This window comes from Rhinatrema bivittatum, chromosome 3 (genome assembly GCF_901001135.1).
Source record: "Rhinatrema bivittatum chromosome 3, aRhiBiv1.1, whole genome shotgun sequence".
Taxonomy (NCBI): Eukaryota; Metazoa; Chordata; class Amphibia; order Gymnophiona; family Rhinatrematidae; genus Rhinatrema; species Rhinatrema bivittatum.
This window is the reverse complement of record NC_042617.1, coordinates 12,682,838-12,700,801: the sequence shown is the minus strand read 5'-3', so window position 1 is coordinate 12,700,801 and position 17,964 is coordinate 12,682,838. Positions and strand designations below refer to the sequence as shown.

The 17,964-nt window shown below is 47.1% G+C and overlaps 1 protein-coding gene across 3 annotated transcripts in view; it reads right to left on the bottom strand.

Annotated features, from left to right (window-relative positions):
* The window catches only part of ZFAND3 (zinc finger AN1-type containing 3), a 558,612-nt gene extending 550,039 nt beyond the window's left edge, over positions 1-8,573 (bottom strand). For 2 of the 3 annotated variants that reach the window (XM_029592912.1, XM_029592913.1), the window contains exon 1: positions 7,937-8,154. In XM_029592912.1, coding sequence (XP_029448772.1) covers positions 7,937-8,007 — 71 coding nt within the window. In that variant the 5' untranslated portion in view covers positions 8,008-8,154. Of the gene's footprint in view, positions 1-7,936 lie in introns of all 3 variants that reach the window. The other variant, XM_029592911.1, reaches the window with a different exon arrangement.
* Between the last annotated feature and the right edge of the window lie 9,391 nt (positions 8,574-17,964).

Below are 17,964 nucleotides of genomic sequence, written 5' to 3'. Positions count from 1 at the left end.
TAAGAAGATAGAAAATAGGATCATCTAATGGACTGCTGACTTATATATCATCCTGAGCATTAATTCCATGTGCTTGCTGAAAGCACCATGTTTTCAAGTCTTTCTTAAATTTCTTCAGGTTATCCTGCATTCTAAGTTCCAGTGGCAAATTATTCCAGAGCTTCGGCCCTGCTATTGAAATGGCTCTCTCTCTCTCTCACTTCGCTTAGATGAGCAGATCTAACAGTGGGTACTGATAGTTAAGGACAATGGCGGGAACAGGATTGAGCAGCCACATGGGTTTGTTTCTCATAAGAAGAAAAAGCAGCCAATTCGAAGACAAGTGAGAAGAATGAGTCGGGAGTCACGGGGTGGCCTCTCACTTGTGGCTCACGTCTGAATGGGTGAAAAGTTACTGGGGGGAGAAGGAAGCAGGCAGGATAATTTCACGAAGTCAGTGCCCTGTACAAATCTGAGCCCAGTTGTATTCCACGCTTCCAAAGGACTTCTGTAATAAGAAGAGCCTGCAATAAACTGGACTGGGCCCCTGGCTTTACTGTCCTAGGCTTAGGGGCCTTCATTCTCAGCTCACATTTTTTGACAGCAATTTCAGTCTTCATTACAAAAACAAAACCTGCAGAAAAATCAGTGGGAAAAAGTGACTTTTATCTAGGTAAATATCAGAGTTCATTTTGGTTGACAGATGCCAGGACAGGGAAAAAAAAAAAAAAGCAAATTAGGACCCTAGAGCAGATTTCCACGCTTTTTAAGACGAGGGCCACGTAACTTTCAAATTCATTGACAAGGCTAGATGAAAGCTTTTAATGACCCCTTCTTATCTCTTTCTTCCCTCTCCCCCCCCCCCCCCCCTGCCTTGCAGTACGGCTCCAGTGGTAACCTCAGCCTCCCTCCTCTCTGCAGCGTGGGTGCAAGATCGTGGCTGTAGCATGCATGTGCCTGCTGCTCCCGCACAGCCCGAGCCCAACTCTTGGCCATGCCCCACTATTGGTATTATAGGAGAAGAGATGGCAGAAAGCATCGCAGGCCTGAAGTTAGGTTTCTGAAATTAGGACGAAAATCAGTTTAAACTGAAAACCAAGGGCCCCTTCCGATCCACCACTCGCTATGTGACCTGACGCAAGCTTACCTAAAGGGTAAGCTCTTCCAGACAAGAACACTACAGCCATGCTCTAGATAAGGATTTCTCGTGCCAGCTGGTGTTTATTGGTAACTTTCATGAAGTCTACAGAACAGCTACTTCTTTAACGCGACTGCAGTAACAAAACAAGGGAGCAAGTGGGAATTGTGTTTAGACCCGGATTTTCAAGCACTTTTCAACTTTGACCCTAGTGATATTACCCTCAGCCTTATTGGATGACGGCCATTTTCAATAGGGTGGGTGCCAGGCCTATGCACCACCTTTCCCCCAAATTTGAACCAAATCAGTGAATTTTGGTAGAAGTCGTTACGCCCTCAGAGGAGACAGACAATCGCTGTTTTCAGCCCTTGCTCAAAAGCACTAAAAGTCTTTACAAGGCAACCTGTACAGTAATTCTACGTTCTACGGTGAACTCATTCCCACCATCAATCCCCAGTGAGGAGGGGAAAAAACAGCACGCACCTGAAAACCAACTCTAGTGCCACCAAAAATGAAACGGCATTTACCACTTCTTATAACAAAAGGTTAAAAGGGAATGCTTTGGAAATATCCCTTACCCTTCAGAATACACACGGCTGACAAAAGTGCTTCCTAGAAGGACTCAGGACCTCCCAAGGTCACACCTAGGTGACCTTTCCAAGGTCAGTAAAGCTCCTGGTGCCCCCACACAGACAATAGACAGGCAGTATATGTCCCGTAATGCACAGGAAACCACTCCCCTTGTCTCCGATGTTCTCCTCTCCCCCCCCCCCTTTATCGCACTCGGTGCACAGAGCTGGTAGTCACGAGTGACTGAGCAATGGTTACTTTTACAGCCAGATGGCTAGTATCCCATTAGATCAACCAATGAGCTAAGGAGGAAAGGGCCTGGGATTGTTCACCTTTGGCTTGAGGTGCTGCAGGAATCCCAAATCCTGCTAGAGGTTCAGCACCTAAACTGGTATCTCCTCTCTGCACTCTCTCTCTCTCAGAGGTTGCTGTTTCCTCCTTTGCATGCAGTTCTCCAATAGCTTAGACTGAAGAGGCACTTTCACTTCTGCTGCTCTGTTTTCCTTGGAATTGTTCCTGCACTTAAAAGGATAGTGAGCAGCACATTGTTAAACAGAGTTTTAGGCAAGGTACTCGCTACAAGCCCTTTTCCCTAAAAGGGCACATTTTTTCTAAACCGGGGAGAATGATTTGGTTGTTTGCTGACCACAGCCCTAGAATAGACTGGTCATTGTTCTTGTGCCATGCCACAGGTGTGCAAAACATGCCCTGTTACTCTGTACTCAGATCTCTTCTGCTTCCAAGGTAAACTAAATACACTACAGCTAACTTAAGAGTGATTCAATACCATGCACCTTGTTTTTAATGAAACTGAAAAATGTATTAAATATGTTGCCTAGACCAACCAGGAAACAGATCTGCGTGTCATAGAGGATAATACATTGAAATCGTCGGTGCAGTGTGCTGCAGCAGTCAAAAAAGCAAACAGAACGTTAGGAATTATTAGGAAGGGAATGGTGAATAAAATGGAAAATGTCATAATGCCTCTGTATCCCTTCATGGTGAGACCGCACCTTGAATACTGTGTACATTTCTGGTCGCCGCATCTCAGAAAAGATATAATTGTGATGGAGAAGGTACAGAGAAGGACGACCCTATGAGGAAAGGCTGAAGAGGTAGGGCTGCTCAGCTTGGAGTAGAGACGGCCAAGGGGGGATATGATAGAGGTCTTTAAGATCATGAGAGGTCTTGAACGAGTAGATGTGAATCAGTTATTTACACTTTCGGATAATAGGAGGACTAGGGGGCACTCCATGAAGTTAGCATGTAGCACATTTAAGACTAATTGGAGAAAATTCTCTCACTCAAAGCACAATTAAGTTCTGGAATTCATTGCTGGAGGATGTGGTTAAGGCAGTCAGTGTAGCTGGGTTTAAAAACAGTTTGGATAAGCTCTTGAAGAAGTCCATAAACTGCTATTAAACAAGTTGACTTAGGGAATAGCCACTGTTATTACTGGCATTAGTAGCATGGGATCTATTTAATGTTTGAGAACTTGCAAGGTGATTGTAACATGGATTGGCCACTATTGGAAACAGAATGGTGAGCTTGATGGATCCTCGGTCTGACCCAGTATGGCAAGTTCTTATGCATTTATAAAAAAAACGTATTTAATTCCTCCAAACTGATAATTTTGTGAAGTGTGCGAGAGGTAGAAGAGTGGGATATAACAAGATGTATATATTATGCTAGAGAAATTCAAAAAGAACTGGAAAGGGTGAGGTTTGTGGCAAGCAATGGGTCAGTCAGGTAATGGCACACGGCAGAAATGGTATATTAGAGCTCAGAAGGATGGAAAACAGTTGCCAGTATTATAGCAGCCCCTAGGACCAGCCAACCAGCAGCACTGAACAGGCACGCCTGAAAACCCAGGCCAGTGAGGGCTCTCAGAGCTGCCCCAATGCTGTCTGGGGATGCAAGGGGAGGAAGGAGGACATTCAAGATAGCAAGAAGCACAAAAGGAATAAAATATACCCCATCTACCCCATGTCATTAAGACAACAGATGCACATTTCAACCAAGAATTAGAGCAGGCATAAAATCACTGCAGGAATAAAACGTCCAAGCTGCCTATGGCTGCTTAGCTTACTGGTCAAAAACCCAATATTAAGAGACTTATGAGAATTCTTTCTGGTGCTAAAATTACCCAATCTCTTCTTATTTTCCACTTACGTCACTTCCCGAAGCTTTTCGTTTCGCTCCAGTTCCCTTTTTCACCAGCAGACCACTTTAGTGCAACGCACAGAAGGAAAGAACAGGATGGAAGTGTCTGAACGCAGTATGAGAGCGCAGCTCAGTCAAACTAAATGAACAGTTTGCTTCACATTTAGAAAGCAGCCCAGCTGTCTTGGGCCTTTTCACATGATTTGCTTGGGAATTCATTTTAAGAGACTTAACTTATGTAGTCCAGGAATTCACTCCTAATGCGGGGTCCTCCGAAATGACACGCCATGCCCCCTCCCATATATTCTGTCTTGCCCCATCACAGTCTATAACAGATCGCCTCTCCCCTCTCCGTCCTACGCCCAGAGATCATGGCTGAAAGTTCTCGCGCAAGATACCGGGATAGAATCTGGTAACATCTCAAGCACCGACTGCCGCAAATGAAGGCCACAGCCGGCTCGTGGAAGGATATGAAACTCAGAGCAATATTCAAATACAAAGAAACATACAAATGCACAAGATGCATTCTTCAGGGAAAAGAAGCTCTAGAAAAGGGAGTTATGATATGCGACTGAAAACGTCTTCACAAAAACAGAATTCGAGAAAGCCTGGCCAAGTACGGAAGCTCTTCATTAGTGGGGCAGCACCGGGTAAAACCCGCAGTGTTACAGGAGGAGGGGAAATGGGATGCCTGGAGAGAGCTTGTGGTCAGTTCATGCTATCATACTCTGTGTCACTATAGCTCTGGGGCGTCCTCTGGAACCTAAACTCATGGTTCCAGTGGACGTCTCGTAAGTATTGCTGCAATCCTCGATGGCTACAGCAACAGTTCCTTGAGCACCCCAGTTCACAACCAGGAATTGTGTTGCTGGCTGCTGTAATCTCAGCTTCCGTCCCCACCTCCAGCCTTAATTCAAGGCTGGGGCACTTCTTGATTATTTTTTTGCAACTCACATTTAATCCCTAGTTTGACTGAGGCCCAAGCAGTTTCTTGCTCCCAGCAGAGTTGTGTAATAAACTGTTATGCCCACACCCCCCACAATCCAGACTGTACAATTTCTGGGTCTCTGCCGAACAGATCCTGCTCTGTTTAGACCTTACAATTGATTTCAGCCAAAAGGCTGAGAACGGCGTGAATGTGGTGAAGTGTGGAAAATAAGATGTAGCACTTAGGCCTAAGCACAAAATACTGGTCTTGCTTTAAACAGCTGCTCTACAAGACCTTGCAGTAGCCATGATGGCAAGAGTCACAGGTGGCCTTAGTCTGCTTCAAGTGGTGTATGTGTCATCATTTATGACACCCTGGTCATAAACCTATCAGCTCTCGTCTGGGTGATGCACCCTGCAATACTTCTGCCAACAAAGCTGCTCCCAGCAAAGTCCAGGAGGAAACTAAAGAAATCACAGACCAAAAGTTCCATTTTGTGCAGGCTAAATGGTATAGTTGGGTAGCTCTGTACCATTTACACGTCACAGAAATGTGAAGCGCTAAGATATACCAATAGAAAAAAAAGCATTTATTTATACAGAAACGCTCATGAACCCCCCACAACTTATTCCTTACCTGACCGATGAAAGCCAACAGTTAGAGGGGACAAATTTACAATAAGCAACAGGTTAAGTCCAATACAGAATACAGATCATGAAGGGAAAAGGTGTGAGGTTAATGCAAAGAGCACATGAGCAACAACAAAGAAGTGAGCATGGCCCAACTCCGAGGGCCCTGTTTGTCAAAGGTTATCAACTGTTCCTGTCAATGGAAAATAAATGCACTGGAATGGGGTTAGCATGCATGAATTCACATAACTTACAAGCACGCAGTACGGGAGACAGAGGAAATGAGGAAAATAATTTACTGGATGTGTTTTTCTTCCCCCATATTAACTTACAATGGAAAAGACTTCTCCCATTTTGCATAAGCACCACCCATCACCAAATCCTTAGTAAATATGGCCCAAGGTACTGACGGTTAAACATTTCTAACAAATCTCACTATACAAAACCCAAGTTCCAGCTCAGATTTCCCAAACTCCCTTCCACTTCCAAAAATAAACAAGCCTTGGAAATGTCTGCACCAGAAGAGCTCTTAACTCTCAATAAGAAGGCCTTCATTCTGTGCCATTCAGAGGTCTGCAAAATAATGTGTGCAGAAAGCAAAACGTCCCCCATTCCTATTCAAATCTATTTTATACAGGGCAAGAAGAGTCCTCCGGGCTGAGCATCCGCACATACGAAAGAGATCAAGTACCTAAAGTCATTTCATGCTTACTTCCTGTAAACACCAAAGAAACTCATAGGAGCTCCACAAACTTTTTTGCATCCCAGCCACTATTTCTGCATTTAACTGTCTGGTCACACACAGCAGCCTTCAGTTTCCTGAGGCCCAGAAAACATTAGAAATACCTACAGGGCCTGCATGTAACCTGCTTTGACGTGCCTGAAAAGCAGAATATAAGTCAAACAGATTTCTCTGTACCAGTCTGTGCACTACACTCGTGACTTTTCCAGGTCGTCATGGGAGCCCTGTAAAAGGGTCCGGTCCTGGGCATAAGGAAGAGGTTAAGGTTCTCTCCAAATCTGAAGACAGAGAGGGTCCACGGTCCTCTCAGGTGATCTGACAGCACAGACTGATACCATGGATGGCTGCACTGTCACCCCCTGCACTGTTGAATTGTACACAAGCTTGGCCTGAATGCACATTGTTTAGCAAACGGACAAAGTCATCACACAACACTTCCAACTCGATCTGATGTGCTGTGTCATGGGAAGTAAATGGAGATGGAGGAAAGAAATAATATGAAATAAAATTAGCATGACAACTCCCAACAGTCCTTTGCAATGACCAGGCAAAGCTTTGCTGGGCTTCATTGCTCCGGATGAATTAACCTGTCAGGAATCTTGTGCAAGATCAACCCCCTTTTTCTGTACATTTCAGGAATCAAACTGATTTTGAGAGAGAAAATAACATTTGACTCCAGACAGGAGTAATCACATCCCAGAGTTTGGTCTATTCACAGATTCTACCCACCACCACTCAAACAAGTGAAAAACTCCAGCAAACCCAGTCCCCAGTAATTACCACCCAGAGTAATCAGATACTATAAGGGGCATAGAGCAGGGTAAGATATCTCCCAGGGTCCATAGGTTAATTATTATTACATGATTATACATGCTGGGTAGGGAAAAAATAGGGGAGTGTGTCAGGGATTACAGTGTAAGTGTGACACAGGGTAGGGGGGGGGGGAGGGGGATGGACCTTCCAGACTAAAACGGGGTGTGGGGATAGGAGGAGGGGGGGTCCCAGTTCCTCAGGGGTGACATGGAGTGGGGGAGAGAATGGGAGGAGGGGATTCCAATCTCTCAGGGGTGGGGGTGGGGTGACAGGGGGCAGGGGAGAGAATGGGAGAAGGGGGAGAAGGGGGATCCCAGTCCCTCAGGGGTGGTGACATTGGGGCAGGGGAGGGAGAATGGGATCCCAGTCCTTCGGGGGTGACACGGGGTGGGGGAGGGAATGGGGGGAGGGGATCCCAGTCCCTCGGGGGGGGGGGGGTGACATGGGCAAGGGAGACAATGGGAGGAGGGGGGTCCCAGTCCCAGGGGAAGGAATGGGAGAAGGGATCCCAGTCCTTCGGGGGTGACACGGGGTGGGGGAGGGAATGGGAGGAGGGGATCCCAGTCCCTCGGGGGGGGGGGGTGACATGGGCAAGGGAGACAATGGGAGGAGGGGGTCCCAGTCCCAGGGGAAGGAATGGGAGAAGGGATCCCAGTCCTTCGGGGGGTGACACGGGGTGGGGGAGGGAATGGGAGGAGGGGATCCCAGTCCCTCGGGGGGGGGGGGGGTGTAACACGGAGCAGAGGGGGGAATGGGAGGAGGGGGGTCCCAGTCCCTCGGAGGGGGGTGACATGGGGCGGGGGGGGGGGAATGGGAGGAGGGGGGTCCCAGTCCCTCGGAGGGGGGTGACATGGGGCGGGGGGGGGAATCCCAGTCCTTTGGGGGGGGATGACACGGGGCGGGGGGGGGGGGATGACACGGGGCGGGGGGGGGGGAATAGGGTCCCACTCTCTAGCCCAGAGCTCCTTCCTTACCCCCAGAATCCGCAGGGGCAGCGCGGCGGAAGGCTGGGCGGTTTGCTGCGCTCACTGCCCGCATCCCCCATGGCTGCAGCGCTGCGAGGCGAGGCCCAGGCCCGGGCGTCAGGAGCAGGAGACAGGCCGAGCCGCAGGGCCGCCCGCCCGCGCTCACTCCCTCGTTGGCTGACCGAGGAAAAGGCGTGGGAGGCGACCGGGCGCCGCGACAGCCCGAGGGCGTGCGACTAAGGCGGCCGAGCGCAGCGGCGCAGAGTCCGGGCTCGGGAGCAAGCGAGCCAGGCCGGTCAGCTGGAGGCGGCGCCTTCCACCGTGCAGCCCGCGGGGGAGCCCGGAGGGTGCCGAAGGAAAGCCGTTCTGCCCCCAGGCCCCCCGGCCGCCCGACTCTTCCCGCTTCCGTGCGCGCCCCCCTTGCACTCTCCTCACAGACCCCGCACCCCGTCTCTGCACCCCGCGGAGCGGCAGCGCTTTCACATTGTCCGATGTCGCACCCCCTGCTTCCCGGAATGGTACGTTCCAGCCTGCTGAAGCGGCGCTGAAAGCAGGAGCCCAGACCAGAAATCAGCTGGAAGAGGAAGGAGCCATTCCACACCTCCACGGGGGGGGTGGAGGACGGGTACATGGCACCTGACGAGGAGGGACCATTGCAAGCAGCGCCTCCCAAGCCGAGCTGAAACGTCTTCCCTGACCTATAATAACCAGAGTCTGTTCGCGTGCCCTTCCATGAAAAAAAAAGGAAAAGAAAAGAAAAAGTGCTCGGTGCACCCCGAGTCCCCTGCTACTGAATGGTAGGGCCGGGCTGAGTTCAGTGTTTGGGTTGCCCCAGCCGGGAGAGGAGAATCCGGGCGGCGCGTGCTGGGCAGGGGTGGTGTGCGTGAGCCCGGAAGTCGGGGGCAATGACGTTACCCAGGTCCCCGTGGGAGGGGAATCTGCTCGCCACCTCCCCTCAGCAATGCTGGGACTGGGGGCATCTCCCCCCCCCCTCCGTGAGATCGGGGTCAGGGTGACAAGTGCAGGGAAAGCAGACACCTGCCACACATACAGGCTGCTTGCTTATTCCTTACCATCTCCGGAAAGTACATGCGCCCGCTCCCGATAAGCCGAGGGATCGGCAGAGAATCCTAGCCAGATGGAAAACACAAGCCCTCCTTTGATTGCTAGATTTTCCAAGTGATAGCTTCATATGGATATTTTTTGTGTGTGTGTGGCTCTTGTTGTTTTGCATAACCCCCTTATTGTACAAAACCTGTACAAGAGCAGCAACAAATGACGGAGGGGGCGGGAAGAGTTCACATACAGCAGAAAGGACAGAAGGTGAAAGAATAAGGAGCAACAGGATGTTGGGATGGCTCTAAAAGCCAGCACTGGAGAGAGTGCAGTGAAAAAGAAAGAGAGATATGGAAGATTCCTGCCCAAAGAGATAAAAGTACAAGAACAATTATTGCAGAATTCTGTCGAAAATGATAACGAAACTAGGTGACACGTCATCAGCCTTATGGTGTCCCTTAGTGTAATCTCCTCTTCCTCTGGCTGTGCCCAAGCCGGGAGAAGCTTCACTTAAAGATCCCTTGGGTGCAATTAGTGGGATCCACAAAACACTTCTGGAATTTGGGGACCCTGCCAGCACCGTGGCTTTTACCATGCCACCAACAGGGCTCCTCCTCTTGCTGGTGGGGGCTAGGCCAGTGTTCAAGCCTTTTACTGCAACAGCAACCACGTATGAATCTAAAGAAAATAAAAGGTAAACCTTGCTCCTTGGGCCAGTGCATCTGCGAGCAGGGACAGTTTGGTGGGCCAGGAAATGTTGCCCTGTGGACTGGCTGTGGCCCGCCAGCCATAGCTTGGGGACCTCGGCTTTAGGGTATGTGCAGCTTCTCGTTTATTGAGTCATTCAGTCATTAGTCCTGCAACTTGGGATCTCTCCAGTACTGTGGGGAGATCATGGAGGAGGGCGGGGCTCAGCCTACATCCCTCACTCTTGTGTGCAGCTGCCTGTCTGCATGTTTATTTTTACTTTACAGAGGATGATTGGATTCAAGGATTTCACCCTAATTTCAGCCTGTAGTACTTTAAGCTTGAGGCCAGGGTGCCAGAGTGCTCCAAAGACTTTTTTTGTAAAATAAATAAACCATGCAAATGTTCTCCCCGAGGGAGTGTGCTTTACGTGTTTGTTGATCAGTGTTTGAAAGGTAAAGATGTGGTCAGTAATTCTGTGTTTTGTAAGGAACCCAGGCCGACGTTCATTGGGAAGTTTAGTATTCATTTGTTAAGGACATTCCAGAACACTTTGCTGTTCTTACTGTTGACACAGATCCCTCTATGGTTATTTGGGTTAGTGGTATCTCCATGTTGATAGATTAGGGTAATTAAGCCTTCTGACCATGTCTTAGGAAAGTGGCTAGAATGTAGAATCATGTTAAATAGTTTTACTCGTGCTTCTTGAATTTGTATTTATTTATTTTATTTATATTCCACTTTTTTGATACTTCAAAGCAGATTAAATTCAGATACTGGAGATATTTTCCTATCCCCAAAGGGCTTACAATCTAAGAGGTCAATTTTAAATGCATTGCATGTGCAAAATTGCCCACACACAAGCAATGCGGAGTTTAAAAAGCCGCAAATTACGCTCGCATGTACCCGTGCATGCGTGAGGAATAAGAGGGCAGAAAAGGGGCAAGGCATGGGGGTTTCAGAGTGGAGGCAACGCACGTATCTCCATATTTTAAAAACAAAATCCGTATCTCACATACACTGGATATCTGTATCACTTTTCTGCTGCCCCTGATGAGATGAAAGTCTGCGAGTTTTAGGGCTTATAGGACAGGGTGAGGGGTCCAGGTCAACTGGATGGCGTGCAGAATAAAGAACCAAAGGGGTCTGAAAGACCTCGCTATTAACCGGACAAACTGGCGGACTCGTTGGAAAACGGGGAAAATGGCTCGGGTGAGCATTTTTTAAAAATCCACCGACGATCGTGCGTAAAAGGATTTCCGGGTTCTGGGATGAGATTTTGGTTGATCTGGGCCAGATGGTTGATTCGTCTGTTCCAAACTCACCTAGGGTGTGTCTCCTGGGTCTGTTGATGACTCAATAGGGGCCGTCTCAGAACATAAGAAGTCATTCCTTCGAAAAGCATTTCTACTGGGGAATCAGACTATTCTGGCTCTATGGATTTCTCCGGAAGTGCCAAAGAAAGAACAGTGGAATTCATGGATGTATAAGTTATTGCACTCCGAATACTTGACTGCAAAAAACAAGTTGAATGAATCTCGGAAAAGATGTATGATCATTTGGCAAGGATATTGGGACACTCTTTCCGACTTTTTATGAGGACATGTTACACAATTCTGACTGAGTTTCTGTAAGTGAATTTAACACATGGAAGTTGATTCCCTTTAGGGAAAAAAGGGATCAGCATTGGCCCAGATTATTTGGCAATTTAGTATACTTGACAAGCTAATATTAATCCTTCTCTGCTTGCTTCAAAATGGTGTTCACCAGGGGAGGGTCAGGTGGGGGGAATTAGGATGGGTTTATTTATTTATTTATTTATTTAGTGATTTTTATATACCGCGGCACATATAGATATACATCACCTCGGTTTACAGTAAACAATAAATTAGCAAAAGGCTTTACATATAACCGGATTTACAGAGTGTAAACAGATGATGTAAACAATAAATTAGCAAAAGGCTTTTCATATAACAGGATTTACAGAGTGTAAACAAATGAAAGCAACAGGCTTTACATAAATAACTGTTGAAGTAACTGTTGAAGTAACTGTTGCGAATGTATGACGGATATTAGTACAAAGTTTAACTTGTTCTTATTGGAAAATGAATAAAGATATGAATGAAATAAAAGCCAGCAAAGCCCTATGGAAGACACACGCATGCAAGCTGTGCTCGAGTAACCTCTTAAAATGAGGAGCAGACTTAACGTGGGGTTGGTGTATTTTAAAACATTCCGATTCAAATTTGGTAAGGTCAATAGGACTTCTAAAATGCTTAGTATGAGCTTCCTGATAGTTCATTGGATTGATTACCTGAAATGGGCATTAATTTAAAATGAATAAAAAATGATCAGACCAAGCAACTTCTTTAACATAAAGCTCCTGAACACAATCAGGTTGCATAAAGTAATTGGGGTAATTGAAATTGCCCATTATTACTGCACTGCCAGTTTGGTTAGCTTTCCTAATTTCTCTTAGCATATCACTGTTTGTCTCACCATCGTGGCCAGGTGGAGGTAGTATACTCCTATCACTATACTCTTTCCCAACACACAAGGGGGAAGATTCGATTGTGCATTTAGTCTCATGCAGGATCTTTATCCTGTTGGACTCTATGCCATCCTGGACATAAAGTGCCACCCCGCCTCCCAGATGCTCCTCTTTGTCATTGCGATATAATTTGTACCCCGGTATAGCACTGTCCCATTGGTTGTTCTCCTTCCACCATGTCTCTAAGATGCCAATTAAGTTTATGTCATCATTCACTGTTAGTTACTCTAATTCTCCCATCTTATTTCAGACTTCTTGCATTATTTATTTATTTATAACTTTTTTTATACCGAAGTTCAGGTAACAGAATTACTTATCACTCCGGTTTACATTATAACAAGTAGAAAACAATGACAACATATGTCTTACAATGAACAAGGGAGTGAACAACTTGGATTAGCATACAAACATTTCAAAGTGAGTTTTTTGTTTGTATTTTCATTCTGCTTTTTAATTGATAGGGATAAATTTGAATCTTTTAGCTCAGGTGAGTTTTTAGTTACAGGCACTTTGACTACTTTTCTTATTATTGGAACCTTACTGTCGGGATGCCCTAATTCTAATGCATCATTAGTATCCTTTGAAGATACCTCGCTCCGAACCTTGCGCTGCTGAGCGACTGTCGGCTTTCCTCTTTATTATATAGAAACATAGAAACATAGAAATGACGGCAGAAGAAGACCAAACGGCCCATCCAGTCTGCCCAGCAAGCTTCACACATTTTTTCTCTCATACTTATCTGTTTCTCTTAGCTCTTGGTTCTATTTCCCTTTCACCCCCACCATTAATGTAGAGAGCAGTGATGGAGCTGCATCCAAGTGAAATATCTAGCTTGATTAGTTAGGGGTAGTAGGGGTAGTAACCGCCGCAATAAGCAAGCTACACCCATGCTTATTTGTTTTACCCAGACTATGTTATACAGCCCTTATTGGTTGTTTTTCTTCTCCCCTGCCGTTGAAGCAGAGAGCTATGCTGGATATGCATCGAAAGTGAAGTATCAGGCACATTTGGTTTGGGGTAGTAACCGCCGTAACAAGCCAGCTACTCCCCGCTTTGTGAGTGTGAACCCTTTTTTCTTCTCCCCTGCCGTTGAAGCAGAGAACTATGCTGTATATGCATTGAAGGTGAAGCATCAGGCTTATTTGGTTTGGGGTAGTAACCGCCGTAACAAGCCAGCTACTCCCCTCTTTGTGAGTGTAAATCCTTTTTTCCACATTTCCTCTTGCTGTTGAAGCTTAGAGCGATGTTGGAGTCACAATAACCATGTGTATGTTTATTGAATAAGGGTATTGTCTCCAGGCAGTAGCCATCATTCTGGCGAGTCACCCACTCTTCATTGGTGGCCTCTTGACTTTATGGATCCACAGTGTTTATCCCACGCCCCTTTGAAGTCCTTCACAGTTCTGGTCTTCACCACATCCTCCGGAAGGGCATTCCAGGCATCCACCACCCTCTCCGTGAAGAAATACTTCCTGACATTGGTTCTGAATCTTCCTCCCTGGAGCTTCAAATCGTGACCCCTGGTTCTGCTGATTTTTTTCCTATGGAAAAGGTTTGTCGTTGTCTTTGGATCATTAAAACCTTTCAAGTATCTGAAAGTCTGTATCATATCACCTCTGCTCCTCCTTTCCTCCAGGGTGTAAATCGTAAATATTCTAATTTAAAAGCTGCTCTTTTTTAAAGGTTAGCGCCAGCAGTCTGATTCCACCCTGGTTAAGGTGGAGTCCAACCCTTCGGAAAAGACTCCCCTTTCCCCAAAAGGTTCCCCAGTTCCTAACAAAACCGAATCCCTCTTCCTTGCACCATCGTCTCATCCACGCATTGAGACTCCGGAGCTCTGCCTGCCTCTGGGGACCTGCGCGTGGAACAGGGAGCATTTCAGAGAATGCTACCCTGGAGGTTCTGGATTTCAGCTTTCTACCTAAGAGCCTAAATTTGGCTTCCAGAACCTCCCTCCCACATTTTCCTATGTCGTTGGTGCCCACGTGTACCACAACAGCTGGCTCCTCCCCAGCACTGTCTAAAATCCTATCTAGATGACGCGTGAGGTCCGCCACCTTCGCACCAGATAGGCATGTTACCAGGCAACCCTCACGCCCACCAGCCACCCAGCTATCTACATTCCTAATAATTGAATCACCAACTATGACGGCCGACCTAACCCTTCCCTCCTGGGCAGTAGGCCTTGGGGAGATATTCTCAGTGCGAAAGGACAATGCATCACCTAGAGAGCAGGTCCTTGCTACAGGATCCTTTCCTGCTACACCTGGTTGGTGCTCTCCCATCATGAGACTTTCTTCCTCCAAGGCAGCACCAGAGCTGCCAGACTGGAGTTTGGACTTGACTACTATGTCCCTGAAGGTCTCATCTATATACCTCTCTGTCTGCCTCAGCTCCTCCAGGTCTGCCACTTTGGCCTCCAGAGATCGGACCAGTTCTCTGAGAGCCAGGAGCTCTTTGTTGCGTTCATGCCTGTTCTTGCCCTTGCTCCACCCTGTCTACCTTTGTGGCGATTCCTTTCGGGTCTGACGGACAGATGTTGCCGCGGCTTCTCCTTGCCGTTCTTCCTGGAATCCCCGGGCTGGCCTGACGCTGCGGATCCGCCATGTTCCTGATGATGTAAGGGCGTGCGCGCTCCAGAGTTTGTACCGGCAAGGGCGCGAAACTCGGGGGCTTCCCCTGTAGTGACGTCATCCGCTTCCACCTTAAAAGTCTTTGCTTGCTACTACGAATCGAGTTAGCAAGGGGAATTCTTTCTCTGCTGCTCTGCCTCCACCACCTTACCCAGGGGTACCCGCTCCTCGGGGGCCCCGCTCTCTCTTCTTGATTTCAGATTGCTAAGAGCGGGATCTGGTACTCGCTCCTCGAGGGCCTACGTCCCTGAATGCTCAGAAGACTCCTTATTGCCTGAAAGCGATCGCAGACGTGAACACTGTGAGTTCTATTTCAGATAGGAAGCGATACTCGCTCCACGAGGGCCTATGTTCCTAATCTCCGAAGACTCCCTTCTGTCTAAGACGTTATCGCAGGTACGGAGATCGTGAGTCATTACTGCAGATTGCAGATAGGAACCGGTACTCACTCCACGAGGGCCCATGTTCCTAAATCCTTTCTCAACTCTCTTCTCTATCAGAAGTTATTATATACCTTTATCTGATGCATTATTATAAGATTGCAGATAGGAACTGGTACTCGCTCCACGAGGGCCTATGTTCCTACAACCCTCCAAATACTCTCTTCTATTCTACAAGCCATCTCCTACACAGATAATGTGAGTTCTCATTTCAGACTGCATATAGAAACCAGCACTTGCCTACGGCTCCTGTTCCTGAATATACTGAAGACTCTGTTGCATAGAAGCCATTACAGATATCTACAATTGTGAGTGTATCATCTTCTACTGGATATGTATCCAGCATACCCTGTCTACTCACTATCTGTACTCTCTCTCTGCAGCTCAGCAACCCAGAGACTGCAATTCCAGTATCTGAGGGACTTCAGCCCTGCCGGGCATATCAACTCACTACTGCCACCTCTGGTGGTTCTACTTCCTAATAAAGATCTGTGTTTGTCTCCATACTCCAGCCTAGCCGGTGGACCCTCTCAGGATATCGTTCTGGGCGCGCTGTCATCTGCCATCGGCCCAGGGATTCACCAATTTACCTCACGTGTTCATTCCTTACACTACTAGAGCAGTATTATACAACTGCCACTCTGTGGGAAGCCAACCCACCACAGATCATTAACTCCACCTACGGAGTATTATATATGTTAGCTCTTCCCCTTGGCAGGGTGATCCATAACAGATTGCTAACTCCCTGGCGGACTTATAACAGATTGCTTCGCCTAGCAGCAAGGATTGATAACAGATTGTTAACTCCTCCCTCTTCAGGAGGAGATCCATAACAGACTACTACTCCTCCCCCTACAGGAGGAGCTTGATAACAGATTGCTAACTCCGAGCAGCAAAATTATAATAGATTGCTAACTCCTCCCCTCTAGAGGAGCAGATCTACAACACTCTTTGCATCGGATGCACTTGTACAGCTTCTCACTGGCGGGTAAAAAAATCATACATGTGTCACTCGATGCAGAAGACTGGGAGGCCCCCTCTTGCTACTGGACTGCTGCCTTCATCTTAAATTTGTTCAGTTCCTAGATAAGGTTTAGGTTGCTCTGGGAGTATGACTGCGTACAATTAGGGACCTTTAAATGTATTAGCATATTCACTATATAACTGTTAGCGATCTACAAGGGAATGATTCAACTCTTGAAAAGGTGTGGGTAATTTCTGAATGTAAGTTAAAAGGCTGATTATTTTATTTATTTATTTATTTATTTAATGTGAAACTATCACCTGCCTATAAATGAAAGGATGAGCTAGGTTTGGGTGGGAGAGGGGTGGGAGGTTTGAGAAATACAAATACACAAAATTCTGCTTATTGCCTGCCTTTCTGACTACCTGTTTAATACCAAACACACAAAACTCCTGGTTTTTGCCTGCCTTCAATACAGACACAGAAACACACTAAATAATACACCCCAATAGTTTTACTTTTAAGTTTAAAAAATGTCCCCAAGCAGTACTTACTGATTCTTTTCAGCCATGAGGAAGGCGATCCTCTCCTCTCAGTGCTCCCACTGGATTGTGGAGGCACTGAGAGGAGAGGAGAGGAAAGGGAAAGAAATTGGCCGTAGAGGCAAAAAATCACACTAAAAACTTTTAAAAATATATCTGAAGCAGAAAGCCTGTGAGGGAGTCTGTTGGGCCGTTAGATGATCGAGGGGTTAAAGGGGTACTTAGGGAAGATAAAGCCATTGTGAAAAGATTAAACAATTTCTTTGCTTCGGTGTTTGCTGAAGAGGATGTTGGGGAGGTACCCGTTCTGGAGACGGTTTTCAAGGCTGATGATTGAGAAGAACTGAACCAAATCACATTGAACCTAGAAGATGTGGTAGGCCTGTTTGACAAACTGAAGAGTAGTAAATCACCTGGACCGGATGGTATACATCCCAGAGTTCTGAAGGAACTAAAAAATGAAATTTCAGACCTATTTCAATTGATTTGTAACCTTTCATTAAAATCATCCATTGTACCTGAAGATTGGAAGATGGCCAATGAATGTAACTCAGTTATTTAAAAAGGACTCCAGGGGTGATCCAGGAAACTATAGACCAGTGAGCCTGACTTCAGTGCCAGGAAAAATCATGGAAACTTATAAAGAATAAAATCACAAAACATTGAGATGGACATGGTTTAATGGCACACAGCCAGCATGGATTTACCGAAGGGAAGTCTTGCCTCACATATCTCCTACACTTTTTTGAAGGGGTGAATAAACATGTGGACAAAGGTGAACCGGTAGATGTGGTGTATTTGGATTTTCAGAAAGCATTTGACAAAGTCCCGCATGAGAGGCTTCTAAGAAAACTAAAAAGTCATGGGATAGGAGGTGATGTCCTTTTTGTTGTGCTGGAAGTGGATCCTTGGGCCGAGGTGGGGTTGACGCTACCCACAGGAGGGATCCTATGGGTCCCCACCGTCGGCAGGCAGAGAGGGCTGATGGACGGAGGCCGGCTGGCACTTCACTAATACCAGCCCTTGTTCCCCATGGGTTGAGCCTTTGGGTGCCTGGGCCGACTGGACTTAGGTGGCCTCCATCAGTGGTTGTCAACTAAGGAGGGACGCGGCGCTGGTCGGGACAGCGTCTCTCTGCGGGCCCCAGCAGCTCACAGCCGCCAG